Source organism: Cetorhinus maximus, chromosome 5, assembly GCF_964194155.1.
Source record: "Cetorhinus maximus chromosome 5, sCetMax3.hap1.1, whole genome shotgun sequence".
Lineage (NCBI taxonomy): Eukaryota > Metazoa > Chordata > Chondrichthyes > Lamniformes > Cetorhinidae > Cetorhinus > Cetorhinus maximus.
The window spans coordinates 148244524-148260777 of record NC_135883.1 but is presented as its reverse complement, the minus strand read 5'-3'; the positions used below and the strand labels follow the sequence as shown (position 1 = coordinate 148260777).

The 16254-nt window shown below is 42.1% G+C and overlaps 1 protein-coding gene and 1 non-coding gene across 2 annotated transcripts in view; one reads left to right on the top strand and one right to left on the bottom strand.

Annotated features, from left to right (window-relative positions):
• Positions 1-16254, top strand: part of mertka (c-mer proto-oncogene tyrosine kinase a) — a 128167-nt gene that overhangs the window by 5778 nt on the left and 106135 nt on the right. Inside the window, exons 2-3 of the mRNA XM_078542653.1 lie at positions 11471-11807; positions 12608-12708. Coding sequence (XP_078398779.1) covers positions 11471-11807; positions 12608-12708 — 438 coding nt within the window. The remainder of the gene's footprint in view (positions 1-11470; positions 11808-12607; positions 12709-16254) is intronic.
• LOC144681185 (U11 spliceosomal RNA) lies at positions 12142-12276 on the bottom strand. The gene has a single exon (XR_013576716.1). It is a non-coding gene; the product is annotated as a U11 spliceosomal RNA (small nuclear RNA).

The window sequence follows — 16254 nt, the reverse complement described above, 5'->3', positions numbered from 1 at the left end:
TGCCCATTGAATAGCTTGCTTACTGAAGTAATTTCATTCTATAACTGATACAATGAGACGCCAGCAGTTGTGTTAATAGAGTCAGAATAGTATTTGCAATACAATGGAATACAAAGCTGCTGGCGATTCTAAAATCTTGAGCTTTCAAATACAGTTGCAGCTAACGCATTTAAAGAGTGATGGGAAGATCTATTTTTGCATGTTGTTTTGGCAAGTGTAGTGAACTCTTCCTCAGAATGAAAGGCATGTCTGTCATGGCCTTTCAAACAGCTATAAAAAGTTCATTGAAGTGGAGCTTTTCAAAGTACAAAGAAATGTGATCATGGTTGTCATCAAAACCTGAACCAAAAGTAATGTTAATATGTGGAATGAATTCGAACCTTCCATCCTCTTAAGCACATCCTCAAATGCAGGAAGAAAGAAAAACTGCCGTTGCATATTGCATTCCCTAGGACATCTGAAAACAGACTTCAAGTGCGATCACAGTTCTTATGCAGACAAATGCATTTGCATGGTGTGATGGCCCATGTGCTTTTGGGGAAAAATCTATATTTTATATTGGAGTGGTGGTCCCTTTTAGATCTAGGTTCCTCTGAAAGATGATTCCTTGTAAAAGGCAACTTGCTTCTGATTAGACCAGGCTGCCTGGGCGGTAAACAATATTAAAAAAAAGGAAAACAAAAAGTTAATTACAGAAGGGAGTAGGTTCTTGTATGCGTGGTTCTGTTTTTTCAGGCAGTTTAGTTTGGGAGAAAAAAACTGGCTGCAGGGAACATTTCTTTCTAGCAGAATTTAGTTGAAATTCTGTGTTTAGGCTAATAGGGTTTAAAACCCTTGATAGCTGATGGATTCCACTAACAGTGAGTTGGACTTCTAGGATAGCCAAGCTGAGCCAACAGAGAGACACAGAGACTACAATCGTGGGATGGCTGGAGGGGATTTGAAGGGACAATCTGACAGGAAGTAAGTGGAAGGCCTGAGAAATCTCAACCCATGAGCGAATCTTTGAAACAGTACTCAGGCCAAGTGGTTAATCTTCCAGTTTCTGATAAGTATCTGACCTGAGTTTTTTGAGGTATTAGTCAAATAGGTGTAGCAGGAAATATGAATTAAAAGTTTGGTTTAGAGTATAACTGTGTTCATTGTACTTTAAATATCTTTAATGTACCTAAGAGTGTAGCTATTAGTATTCATGTTTGATTTTTGCGTAGTAAAATTCTTTTGTTTTAAACAGTGACCCTTATGGCTTCATTCTTTCAGTAAATACCTGGGTTGTTGGATTTCCAAAATAAAATAAACATTACTGGTCTCTGCTGAGATCATAACAATGGTACCGGGTAAGGACCTGCTAACAGTGAATGATAAATTTGTCTATTTTTAGATGGCATTGGTTGGGAAAGGAAGTTGGCTAGGGCATCTTTGCTGCACTTTAAACATCACAGGATCCCTAACATCGATTTGAAGCAAAATACCTCACTTTTGTCACTTATGACAAAGCAGCTCTCCCTTAGAGCTGCATTATATACAAAAGTCTGCAGTTGGGCCTGAGGCTATAATTTTCTGATTTTGGAGGCAAGAGTGCTCCCATCTGAGCTAGACTGATGATAAGAAATGAATAGGCCCTTTTTAAAATTCTTTCTTCTTTAAAGTTCTTTGATAGGAAGGTCAACTCCAAACAAGACTTCTAGAACGGACCCAACGTTCTCTATTTTAATCTAAAAAATAAAATTGGGAATTTTCATAAAGATATTTATTCAGAACGTTAAATGTAGAGGAAAATAGAAATGCGAGTAAAAATCCAAAGGAAAATTCAATATTATAGCAACTAAACAAAATAGTCATTTCGTATTTTACTGCGTATGAAGATCTTGATTTCTTCAGAAGTTTGATTTCCTAATCGTTGAAACTTGGTCCAATGACTAGCTGAACCGTTCTAAGAAGGTGTAGCACTCAATCATCAGTCTGTGTTGAGTTAGCTAATCTCAGTCGGGGCACTTTTGAGGACTATTTATCATAGAACATATTTCTCCTGGATGAGGGATGATTTGAGGGAAAGATCAACCAGGGTTTCCACCTGAGAATCACACCCCTGCAGACGCCCTCGCCGCACCCCCCCCTCCCCCCCCCAAACTTCCCGATGCTGGGTCCCTCAGTCAGGCACAAAGTGGCTTTGAACGAGGGACCCCCTCCTGCAGAAGGCCACCTGCAAACCCTATTGGGTTTGCTGGGTGGCTGCCCTGGATGGTGAGTCTACCCCCCTCTCTATCCCCCCGACTCAGGTAAATACCAGTAGCCATGGGATGAAGTCCTTAAGTGGCCTCTATGGGCCTCAATTGGCCTCCATGAGGGAAAGCTATCCACGCGCCTTCTCGCCCTGGACTTAATCAGGGGAAAGAGGTGGGATCTCCACTCTGCCTCCTGATCCCATTGGGGGGGGGGCATTTAAATTCCTCCCAGAGTTAACATTTCACATTGCGACCTTTCATCGACTATGTTTTTGTGGTCTAAAGCATTCTGTCCTTTGAACTGATAGTCCTTGCAGAGCTCGGAAACAGTGGAGGGAAAACGTCCCCATTAAGTTTATACAATTAAACATGAAGCAGGCATCAGCAGCAACAACCTGCATTATTATAGCACCTTTTAATGTAGTAAAACATGCCAAGGTGGTTCACAGGAGCATTATCAAATTTAACACTGAGCCACACAAGGAGATATTAGGACAAATGATCAAAACTTGGTCAAAGAGGTAGGTTGCAAAGTATGACTTAAAGGAGGAGAGAGTTGATGAGTTTTAGTGAGTAAATTCTAGACTTTTGGCCTGGGAAGCTGAAGACATGACCATCAGCCATGGGGTGATGAAATTCATGGATGTGCAAGAAGGCAAAAGCTGGGGACAGCAGCAACCTTGAAGTTATTTAGGATCTGGAGGAAGTTGGGGGGGGGGATGGGGAGGGGCACCGCCGTGTTGAGAGATAAGAAATTTAAAGTTGAGGCGTTGCCGGACCAGGGTGTTATTTGTTCAACTGTATCAACTACCCTGTATAACATGCCTTGTGCCAATTTTTAAAAAAATCAACACAGAAGTCATTGTCATATTTTTTACATCACATATCAATAATAGTAATTTTATTGTTGCACAGGAATTTTATTTGTCTTTTGTTTCCTTTTTAAAATGGTTTAAGAATGTTTGGTCTGCAGAAGAGGCAGTACATTATTGTCTTGTACTCAATCTCTCTCAAGTTTGAGAAAGCTGGTAACAAATGGTAACTGGCAAGCAAGGCCATGAAAACTATTGGCAGACGCTGAAAGAATGTGAACTTTAATCCACTTGAAAGTGCTAAATTCATGAGGCAGCTTCCTAGCAGTACTGTTTTCCCATCAATTTTCACCCATTCACTTCAGAAGACATTGACTTTTGCTGAGGTGTGGATGCTGATCTCTATCCAATCATCAAGTAGCTTACCACTATCCGTGTTTAAGCTTGGCTAATGTTAGCAGGGTCACGGGAGCATAAAGGAAAGAAGAAATACTTGCATTTCTGTGGTGCCTCAAGTTTCTGATTAGGACTTGAGTCCACAACCTTTTGACTCCAAGATGAGAATGCTACACCCTGATACCTGGCACCACAGCCAAGCTCAATCTACTCTTACCCATTGTCCATATATACATCCTTCAAGCAGGCATGAGTGGCTAGCAATCGAGAGTGCTGGTGATCGTGAGTGCACACTCTGGGAACATTTCCCCTCTCTAAGCCAGGAACACGGAGTTGAATTCTAGCGCGCCTGTTACTTCTGTACTGAGGCCTACAAACCCAGCTGAGACAGAGGTCAAACCTGGTACTAATAGCTCGGTGACTCAATTGTTAAACTCGCTGAATTGAAAACCAGGCAACTTACTTTAGTGTGTCAGCCATGGCTCAGTTGGTAGCACACTCGTCTAAGTTAGAAGATGTGGGTTCAAGTCCCACTCCAGGGCTCGAGCACAAAAATCAAGGCTGACACTCTAGGGAAGTACTGAGGGAATGCTGTAGTGTCAGAAGTGCCATCTTTCGGATGAGATGCTGAACCAAGCATTCCTAGGTAGATGTAAAAGATCCTATAGTAGTATTTCAAATTATCTCCAGTGCCCTGGACAATACTTATCCTTAAAGCAACGTCTCAAAGGTAGATTATTTCATCATTATTATATTACTGTTTATGGGATTTTCCTGTGTGCAAATTGGCTTCCGTGTTTCGTACGTCAAAACGGTGACTACACTTCAAAAGTACTTCATTGGTTGTAAAGTGCTTTGAGATGCCCTCTAGAGATGTTGTGAAGGCATTGTATAAATGAAATCTTTTTTAGCAAGTTAAACTACCATACACAGTCCTGGTCTCCATTTTATAAAGGCACTGGAGAAATTGTGAAGGAGAGTCACAAGGATGAGCTGAGAGGTCATACTTATCAGGAAAGATTGAAAGGTTATGCTGTGAGGTGTGAGGAAGCTTGTGAGGAGTACAGATACAAGTGTGGACCAGTTGTGGCCAAATGCCTGGCTCTGTGCTGTACAGCTTACAGCAGGAGATTGAAAACAATTTACACTGGGAGTCTGAAAACAGCGTGAGCGCAGAGGCAGTTGGGAGTCTGAAAACAGCACGAGATAACAATTACTGGCATCACAGCAAAGAAACAATTTGGTTGTTCCTCGGGTTTAAAATTGTATTGGCACTTTACTTTTGTAAGTTGATAGTAAGGTGATTGGCCACTAAGTGCTTAGTGTTAGGGACAGTGTGTTAGTAGCCAGTTTAGGACACAGGAGTTAAGGTAGATCTATAAATAAAATAAAACTGAAACTTTAAAATTAAAATAATTAAAGTAAGCACCTAAAACACACAACTGTGTAGTTAAGGAACATTTAACTTTTAGTTGTCAGTGGTACTAGCATTTAATAGGTACAGTAAATTTTAGCATACATAGGAATTACTCTAAGTTAATTAAGAACGTAATTAAATTAACTAAATAACACCTGTCCAGCCATTGTTACTTATGTTATGTTGCAGCACTGGAATGTGGGAAGTTTTGGACGCCAAGGTGATCCAGGATAAGCACTTCTGCAGAGAGTGTAAGCAGCTAGAGGAATTTTGGGTCGGGATTATTGGTCTGGAAGCCGAACTGCAGACACGGCACAACATAAGGGAAGGAGAGAAATATCTAGACACTTTGTTCCAGAAGATGGTCACACCTTTGAGAATAGGGTCATCTCTTTTGATCAGCAGTGAGGGACAGGAGGATGTGAAAGTGAGTGAGGCAGGTAAAGGGACTGAGCAGACAGTAGTGGAGGATCCTCAGACTTTGTAATTGTCGAACAGATTTAATGTGCTCACAACCTGTGTGGATGAAAGCGAGGTCTACAAGGTGGATAAGCAGGCAGGCCATGGCACCATGGTACAGGAAACTGTTCAAGCAGGAGGAGCAAACAGGAATGAAGTGGTAGTAGGGAGACAGTATAGTGAGGGTGATTGACACTGTTCACCGCACCAAAAAGCCGATCTCCAGAAGGCCGTGTTGCCTGCCAGGGTTCAGGACATCTCAAGGCTGGAGGGGGAGGATCCAGTCGTCATGATCTATGTAGGTACCAATGATATAGGTAGGACAAGGAAAGAGGTTCTGCATAGTCAGTATGAGGAACTGGGTACCATATTAAGAAGCAGTATCTCCAAAGGTAATAATCTCTGGACCTGAGCCACGTGCAAGTTGGCATTGGGCAAATAAAATTAGAGGGATGAATGCATGGCTCAAAGACTGGTGTGGAAGAAGTGGGTTCTGGTTTTTGGGGCACTGGCACCAGTATTGGGGAAAGTGCACGCTGTACTGTTGCTGGGGTGAGTTTTCTTGTGAATTGCATAACCAGGGATGTGGAAAGGTAGGATGGGGTATCAAAGAAGAAATAGTGAGACTTGTCAGAAAGGTACGGCGATTCTCATGGGGGATTTTAATCTACATATAGACTGGAACAACCAGATGGGTAAATGTAGCATAGATGACGAATTCATAGAATGTTTTTGAGAGAATTTCTTAGATCAGCACGTCCTGGAGCCAACCGGGGAGCAGGCTACACTGGACCTGGTATTGTGCAATAAGATAGGGTTAATTAATGACCACATAGTGAAGGTGCCCCCAGGTAGCAGTGATCAGAATATGACTGAATTTTACATTCAGTTTGAGGAAGAGAAGACTGGGCCTAGCACTAGTATTTTAAACTTAAATAAGGGCAATTACGAGGGTATGAAAGCAGAGCTAGCCAAAGTGAACCAGCAATTTAGGTTAAGGGATAGGTCAATGGAGATGCAGTGGCAGACATTTAAGGGGATATTTCAGAATACAAAAAATAGATACATTCCAATAAGAAAGAAAAATTCCATGGGGAGGATCCACCATCCATTGTTAACTAAAAAAGTTAAAGGCAGCATCAAATTTAAAGAAAAAACATTGAATTGTGCAAAGATGGGTGGCAGGACAGTAGATTGGACAGAAGATTAAAAAAAGCAAAAAATGACTAAAAGATTAAAAAGGAAGAAAGATTAGAGTACGAGAGAAAGCTAGCTAGAAATATAAAGACAGCAAGAGTTTCCATAGATATTTAAAGAAAAGTTGACTAAGTGAGCGTTGATCCTATAGAAAGTATGTCTGGGGAAATAATAATGGAAAATAAGGAGTTGGCAGATGAACTGAATAGATACTTTGCATCAGTCTTCACTGGAGAGGATACAAATAACATCCCAGAAATAGCTGAAATCAGAAATTGGAAGGGAGGGAGGAACTCAAGAAAATTCCAATCACCAGGGAAGTAGTACTTAGCAAATGTTGGAACTGTGGGTTGACAAGTCCTTGGTTCCTGATGGATTTCATCCTAGGGTCTTAAAAGAAATGGCTAGTGAGATAGTTATGCACTGGTTTTAATTTTCCAAAATTCACTAGATCCGGGGAAAGTTCCATTAGATTGTAAAATAGATAATGTAACTCTTTTATTCAAAAAGGGAGAGAGACAGAAAGCAGGAAACTATAGGCCAGTTAACGTAACACCTGTCATAGGGAAGATGTTAGAAGCTAATATTAAAGACGTTATAACAGGGCACTTAGTAAATGCTATGACTTTTAGCTTGAAACCAGCTTCATGCTTCATTCGTTTTGCCAGAGGACCCATTTTTGCTTGTCGTTACCCATGCGTGGTCTGTTCTGCGTGGGCGTGTCTTAAATTTCTAAGAATCTTTCTGGCAGCACAGCTTGTATCACTCGCTTGACCCCATGAGCTGACTCATAAGGTGAGTATAGCACGCTTTTCTGACGTGAAAAATTGAGGCCAAATTTAACGTGACTAAAGCATTTTTAGCAGAAAAGAGGACTTTTATGCAAAAAAGATCAACTTATACGCCACTGAAAGACCTAAACATGAATTTTAGTGCCAAAAAATAGGGTCACCTTCTACTTTGGGTCACCTTATACTTGGCAACCTACAATACACAACTTGTCGGTGCAAAATAGTGTCTGTGTATTTTTTTTCAAGTAGACTTCGTAGTTTTTTTCCCTTTTAGATTGTATTAAATCATATTTTCTTCCAGGCCCTCTTTATCTCTTTGGGCTAATTTTTCATCAGGCAAATGGGTCTTTACTGGTGGGCACTCTGAGGCATCCACCAAGAGATACTCAGAGATGAGCTTCCCTCTGAACTTCACCCTCATTTTGTATGGGGAAACTGCCAGCTCTTTTCCTGGGGGCTTTTATTTCCACCCATTCTTATCTCGCACCAGCAGCGTGGCTGAAATAGCAATTTGACAGCTCGGCAGGGAGGAAACTTGGCTTTTACCCCCACAATCCAAACCAGCAGACTTTCTATCTTTGGCAGGAGCTTCAGGTCATGAAAACTGCAATATAAATGCAAATCTTTCCTAATATCCTATAATCATAAAAGTCTAATATATTCTTTTCAAGACTGTGTTGCTATTTCTAAATTTCCAGGGAGTACAATTTTCATATAAAAGCTTAGACTTCAAAAATAGCATTATAGCAAACTTGGAAGAGAGAACACATTGTTCATTTTGCCAGAAGAGGGTAACTGATAATTTATTTCATTGCTGTTTGTGACACCTCGCTGTATGAAAAATGGTTGCTCCATTTGCTGACACAAATCACAAAGGCCAAAACACTTGAAATTAACTTAGTCTATGCAATAAAGCAGAAACTAGATAGGCTCTTCTCAAGAAATGTGATTCAAGGTTAATAAACATACCAAGGGGATAGGTTGGTTAGAAGGACGGAAGGCCTTTTTCCTGAAAACTCCTGTGTCACTAAGTACTTGAAGATGCATCTGAGATATTGGACTGAATTTTAACTGAAAAAATAGATGGGCTAGGGCTGGGTGGGGGTGCTTAGGAGGTTGAATTTTCTCTGCCCAGAAGAGGTGGAAGTTGGGGGGGGTGGGCCAGGAAAATATGACTGTGCCGGACTGGTTCCTGATTGCATTCCCACCACCCAGGAACCTTTCCAGGAGTAGGCTGGGATTAGTGTTGGTTGCCTGCTCCATGGAGACGGGTAGCCAATTAACATAGTAAATACTCCAATGAGGGGCAATTTTGCAGCCTAATGACATTCTTCTGGCAGTGGAGCAGCCCTCTACTGTATGTGGAGCCTGCCTGCTGTCCTTAATAGAATGGCAAACGCGGAGACAGCTAATTAAGATGCTGACTCCGGGAAGATTGCGTAAAGCATCAAGTAACCAGGCAACCTCCTAAAGAAGAAGACTTGGTGGATTCAGGAGCTGCGTGCCTTCTCACCTACCTCCTGGACAAGTGCCTGCCTGAGGAGTTTGCATGATCGGTCCCCCCTTGCCCTCCGGTCGCCCTCCCCACCCCCTGTTCCTGGTGTGGGCATACCTGTTGCTGTGGCCATTAGTGACTGGATTGGCACTTGGGTTTTTAGTCAGGTGGATAACTACTCAGCAGAGTTAAAGTTTCACAGCATTTGGGGAAATACTGAATGGCTCACACCAGCTTTCTGGCTGACCCACTCCCTGCAGGCCAGGTCACTAAAAATTCTGCCCATTAAGTCTTCTCTTTCTACTTTTGTTGAAGGTCAGATGACCGAAAGCATAGTTTAAGGAGGTAAAAGAGCTAAAGAGGTGGATAGGTATAAGTAGGAAATTTCAGAGCCTAGGACCTCGGTAGCTGAAGGCATGGCTGCCAATGGTGGTGTGATATGAACATACAAATTAGGAGCAAGAGTAGGTTATTTGGCTCCTTGAGGCTGCTCCACCATTCACTAAGATCACAGCTAATCGGATTATGGCCTCAACTCCACAACTCCGCACCTACGATAACCTTTGTCACCTTTGTTAGTAAATCTCTCTACCTCTGCCTTAAATTATTCAATGACCTTGCCTCCACCACTCTCCATTGAAGAGAGTTTTAAAGATTCATGATCGTTTGAGAAAATTCCTTCTGATCTCTGCCTTAAATGGGAGACCACTGATTTTTAAACTGTGTCCCCTAGTTCTAGGTGGGAAGTTGGGGGAATGGCAATAAGTGAATTGCTTGTTAGGAGAGTTGGTGCAGATACGATGGGCTGAATGTCCCCCTTTTATGCTGTAAGGATTCTGTGACTCAGAAAGTTGCAAACGTTTGGCAATTTACAGATTAAATGTTTAGAAAATTGAACAAAAACAACTATTTTATATCCGATGAAGCAAATGCTTTTTTCTACTAGCGTAGAGGGTTCACTGTGTGTAGCTCTACAGGATGTCCTTGCCTGATCAGTCATGTACAATTGTTCACTAGAATGCTGACAACCCTAATGTGTATTATGCCAAGTTGCATGCTTCTAAGTCGGTCCAGAATCTGAGAATGTTGCACTATTATGTGTTTGTCATTCTCCCTGTAGTGTTTGGAACTTTGGTGCTGTAGATGTAGGTCCATGTTTATTAATTTGGATTGGAGCTGTCACCTGACAGGTACATATTTGCCTGAGCTATCGAGTTCTGATGAACAAATGGATAAATTGCAAAAATACTCCATAAGGCATGGTGTGAATTCCTAATGTACAATCTGGGTGGTACACTTTCTTGCAATTATTTGAGTGGCGAAGGCTGGACAGTAAATCACAGAAACGCTTCTGGGCTTTTCTTCCAAACCACTCCCAACACTTTTTGTGCTGATCCATAGCTGGAAAATTTATCCTATGTGCAAAAATGTTCCACACAAAATATGTACTTCCTATGTATAATTGTAGATTCTGTGCTTCACACTGCAATTACGCACTTTGCCTTCTGAGATAACAGCTGGATCCCCACCCTCTTGGCATTGTCCCTAAATCAAATCACCCCATAACCTTTTTAAACTCTAGAGAATTCAATCCTTGGTGTCAAATCTACACTGTTTCCTCCAAGGCCCGTATACCCTCCCTAAAATGTGATGTACAGAACTGTTCACTATGCCACAGTTGTTGTTTGAACAGGCCTACATATAGCTGTAGCATAACTAACTCCTTGTACTCTAGTCCTCTTGATATAAAGGTTGCTAGCCTTTTTGATTATTTTCTGAATTTAAGAATCAATGCACCGGGACCTGCAAGTCTCTTTGGACCTCCACTGTTTCTAGCTTTTCACCATTTGGAAAGTACTTGTTTTATCCTTTTTGCAGGTCCAAAGTGGATGACCTCACGTTTCCTTACATTGATATCCATTTGACACAGTTTTGTACATTCACTTAATCTCTCAATATCTCTTTGTGATTCATCTACACTGGTTATTCTCCCACCACCCTTGAGTTATCAGCAAACTTAGATATGTGGCTTTCTAGCCCATCATCTATGTCATTGATAAATACAATGTATGTCTGAGGCCCCAACACTGATCCTTCCAAGACACCACTAGCCCCATCCGGCAATTCAAGTACCTGTTCATTATCCCGACTTTCTCTCTCCTCTCCTTCACCCAGTTTTCTGACCAGGTCAATAATTTGTCCTCAGTTCCGTGAGCTTCAACTTTAGCTCACACTCTCTTACGAGGAACTTTATCTATTGCCTTCTGGAAATCTGTTTGAATAATATCTATAGGCATCTCCCTGTCTTTAAATTTAGTAATCGCTTCAAAAAACTCAAATGAGTTAATCAGGCATGCTGGCTATGAAGTTGGAAATTTTCAAGGTAGTCAGTCACTCTATCCTTAATTATCTGTTCTCTGTAAATCTGTAAATTATTAGAGTTTATATTGGGCTAACTGGCCTAAAATTCCTTGGTTTCCCTTGTTCACCTTTCTTAAATATCAGAGTGATGTGCACAATTTTCCAGTCTAAGGGACCAATTCCCAAGCAAGGTCATGAATTTTCATCTTTCCGATGTTAACTTTGACATGCTTTGTGCAATTTATTTGGTGTCTGCCAGAGCCGTAATGCAACAAGGCATATTGAAATAATAATTAATGTACTTTGTTGTCCACCAGATGTTCCCCATGTGCCTCCCTTAACTGATGTGCCACCAGAGAATGTGCCAACGCCAGCTGGAGAACTGCAAACTACTGCCAAAAGCAGCAGTGATGCTACGTTTGTAGCAAATGTTCGCGAACAGATTAGATTCAAGCCTGGAGCAGCAAACATTGTAATATCTCAAGGCAACTCTGTAAGTTTCAACTGTTCCATTGATGTACCCAATGTGCATCAGGATCTGCGTATTCAGTGGCTGAAGAATGAGAAAGAACTACTAGATGGCCACCGTTGTTTCTACAAAGGGATTGCTTTTGGTGTCAGTGAAAGCAGGTCCAGGATTCTCAGCAGCTGCAGGTACAGGAACGTTTTAAATGTTTTTAGTTTTTGAAAATCGTATCCCTGTTGCCTTTGTATTGGGCCTCTCCCTCAATGTTTTATTTCACTCTATTTTTGTTTAAAAAATACTGGTATTTTTCATTCTTCAATACAACTTGTCATGTAGTCTATTTTGTCTCTCCTTGGGGTCTACTAGAATCAGCCTTGAGATTCCCTCTCACACACACTGCTGCACCTGAAGCCATGTTAGGCTGAAGCCAGGTGCTGCATTATAGCAAGCCTGGGAGCAAGGTGGCGGGGAGAGGCGGACAGTAGGGAGGAGGTGGTTGGGACATGAGCAACTTCTTTTTTTCGGAGCGCCGAGACAAACGATCACCAGCAGCTCCAAGAAACAAAAATTGTGCTTCCGAAATCCCTTGATATCGATTCCCCATGGATAAAGAACAAGCGCCTTGTCTGTGTGATATTCACAGCAGAAACCCTTCAGCCAATTAAGGACAAGCCATGATTAGGCAGATTAAGGAACAAAGGGTGGTTGTTTTACTTTCAAGTTGTGTTGATGCAGAACATGTTGACACTTCCAACTTTGTGGGGAATAAATGCAGGGTTAGTGATGAATTGTTCCACATGGCAACGCACGGTGGAAAATAATATTACTTGTAGTAAATGGCATTTTATGACTCCTAGTGCAAAATCGTTATTGAAATTCCTGAAAGGGGTGCAGGGGTGGGTGGGTGTGGAAGCAGGGACAGGAATGCTTTTGTAAAAATAAAGTCCTGTGCATCTTGAGAGCAATCTATGCATTTTTTTCCCCACAGCATCTCCAGCGTACAGCATTCTGATGCAGGTGCCTACAATTGCAGGATACTAATCTCTAATGTACCCATTGAATCAGACATTATCAATCTTCAGATTGAAGGTATGACTTTAAGTACAGCATGTCACCTTGGAACCATTGCGCGTGCCTAGTCAGTAATTTATAACAACTTTCTAACCAGATGGTAAAAGGAATGGGGCATTGAGTAAATTGGTGGAATGACATCAGGAATTAACCTATAGTTATGAGGAGAGATGTGATATACAGGGATTATCTCCATTTGGGTATAGAGGATTGAGACTATTTAGTCAAGGCTTTTAAATTATGATGGATTTTTATGAGGTGAAAGGGCAATCTATTTATGTTTGGAAAGTCATTGATGAGCAACAGGATTTGTCGGTTCAGAACTATCACCTAAGATTGAGGAGAAAGAATGGTGAATTTTTTTGAGAAAGAGTTGTTAAAATGTGGAATGCTTCGCCACAGGGAATAATCGAGGCAAAGATGGTTGCATCTCTGAAAGGAAGAGTTGATTTGAAAATTTGAAGCTGAAAGAAATAGAGGAATCTGGAGAGAGCAGTGGGATTAGTTTTTGATTGCTTTAGGTAAGGGCAGGTATAAATAGGATGGGCTGAATGGCCTTCCTCTACAATGTAAACTTCTGAGTTCTATAGATGTACAATTTGGAGCTGAATACCATCTGCAATGTAGCTTAACTTAGTAAAATCATGTTGTAGACACCATACTAAAATACCGTGTTCCTGCAAATTTAATTGTGTAATCATCAGAGGAGTTGAATGTTTGCATTCTAGAGTGTGTCATGTTCCATGCTTTTTCATCATTCCTCATTCAGGCCACTGGATTGAAGTGCCACCTAAAAGCAGAACGTTCCATTGAAAAGGAGCTGTCATTTTGTAACTTTGTACTGCACACTTCCAACTGAACTGCACCAGGTTAGGATAACATGGCAGGAGTGGAAACTAGGATTGTTCCCAGCTTGCTGGAGATATTGTGCTGGAGCCAGCTGAAAGGCGTGGCTAAGGCCGCTAGCCCTGCATTTTTCAGTGCCTTTCTTTTAAAGGAGGATGCTCACTTTCAACTCAACGTGTCTGTATTTTTTTCTCTTCAATCCAAAAACAGTCTAGGTGAAATTGGAAGATCATCACGTGTAGAATTCTCAATGTGAACCTCTGTCTTCTTGTACAATCATAGAAATTTATGGCACACAAGGAGGCCATTCAGCTCATGAAGTCTGTACTAAAAAAAAAAAAGCAGCTGTCCACCTAACTTGACGATTCAGCTCTTAGCCCATAGGCTTTTAGGCTAACAGTGCTTCAAGTACATTTGGTTTTTTTTGATGAGAGTTTCTGCCTCTTTTAGCCAGTGAACTCCAGAACCCCAATACTCTTGACAGCCATAGTCATTGTGGTACAGAAGGAGGCCATTTGGCCCATTGAGTCCATGCTGGCCCTCTAAGGAACAATCCAGCCAGTCCTCTTTCCCCTGCTCTAGCCCTGCAAGTTGTTTCCCTCAAGTTCACAGTTAATTTGCTTTTGAAATCAGTGATTGTCTCGGCTTCCACCACCCTTGCAGGCAGCGTGTTCATTACCACTCGCTGGGTTCAAAAGTTCTTCCTTACATTTTCGCCCTCGCTCCCCCATCAAAACTTTAAATCTGTGTCCCCTAATCCTGGTACCATCAGCTAATGGGAACTGCTTTTCTTTGTTGACCTTATCTAAAGCTGTCTTAACTTATACCCTGCTATGAAATCCTCCCTCAATCTTCTTTGGTCCAAGGAGAACAACCCCAACTTCTCCCACCTAACTTTTTGTAGCTAAAATCTCTTATTCTGGTAAATCTCCTCTGCACCCTTTCAAGGACCCTCACATCTTCCTTCAGTATGGTGACCAGAACAGGATGCAATACTCTGCCTAACCAGAGCTTTATATAGGTTCAGTATCACTTCCCTGCTTTTACACTCAATTTATGAAGCCCAAGATCCAGCATCCTTTACTAATTTACTCTCACCCTTAAAGATCTAAATACATAGATCTTTCTGTACCTGCAGACTCTTCAGAACTCTGCCAGTAAGTCAAAATTGACTTTGCCGATTCTTTCTGCCAAATTGCATCACCTTACAATTCCCTGTATTAAATTCCATCTGCCACTTTCCTGCCCATTCTGTAGCCTATCCATGTTTTTTTGCAGTCAACTGGTATCACCCTTGATGTTTGCCACCTCTCCGAGTTAAGCAATTTTATTCTGTGTTTCAATATCTAACGGCAGAATTTTACGGTTCCCACTCGGAGGGTTTGTGGTGTGGTGGGGGGGGGGCATGTCCCATAAAATTCCCTGGATGGCCCTCCCACCTGCCCTGACCTCTCCTCGGTTCCTCAGTTTTATGGTGGGACAGGTGAGACCTAGGCTGACTCTTGCCCCAATTGAGGCCCTTAAGTGGGCAATTTTCAGGCTGGTGGGAGGTGTTCAGGAGTGGGGATAGCCTGGCAAGTCCCTCTGCTCAGGTGGGAAGGGGAGGGCCATCTCCTTCAATGGCCTCCTTTCCACATTAGGTGTCGCGACCTCCAATGTCTGCCCCTTGCAGGTGGTCCCTCCCCACCTGCAACCCTGGCTTCTCCACCAAGACCCCACCCTATCTCCTCACCTTCCCACCCTGCTGCGGTATCACCTATGCTTACCTGGTCCTGGACTCTGGGACTTTGAACCTCAGGACTACATGTAATCCCAATCCTGGCCCTTACCGCTACTGGCACTGCTGGAATAACATATTGCCTGGAAGCTCTCCGAGGTGTGACTTCTTCCTGAATGAGGGACAAAAGTCCCGCCTCCAGCCAATTAATGCTCCTTGGAGTGTTCCCCATTGACTCTTCGGATGGCGGGCCAGCAAACCCTGTCACCTGAAAAATCCTATCTTATATCATTTATCTACATCAAATGGAGTATCAAAAAAAAGTAGCCCCAGCGTTGATCCTTGGGGAACACCACTGCCTGCCATCCTCCAGTCATGACTGGCTGTTTTTTGTCCTTAAGTTGATACTTTCTCGATGCTTTCTTAAAATCCATACAGATAACATTTATTGCATTCCCTTCAACCTTCCCTGTCACTTCTGGGTAAAAAGAAATTATCCTAAATTCCCCCTTATCCTTTTACCAATTACTTTTAAAATCTATGCCCCCTAGTTAGTGACCTCTCTGCTGCGGGAAGAGGTCCTTGCCTATTCACTCTATCTGAGCACTTCATAATTTCATACACTGCAATTAAATCTCCCCTCAGCCTCCCCTGTTCTAAACAACTCGGTCTATCCGCTACTTCCTCATAACGGAAATTTTCCAGTCCTGATAACATTGTCGTAAATCTCCTAAATGCCCCCTCTAGTGTGATCATATCCTTCCTCTAACATGGTGACCACAGCTGTACCCAGTGCTCCAGCTATGGCCTAACTGACGCTTAGTATATTTCTAGCATAACCTCCCGGCTCTTGTATTCCAAACTCAGCTAATAAAGGAAAGTAACCTGGGATGACTGTCACTTTAAGATCAGTTCAACTGAGTATGGGGTACGTGGTTTGTTCAACCAATGTGTAGCTAGCGCAGGGCAACAAATTCTATGGGAGGAGTTTCCTAGGAGAT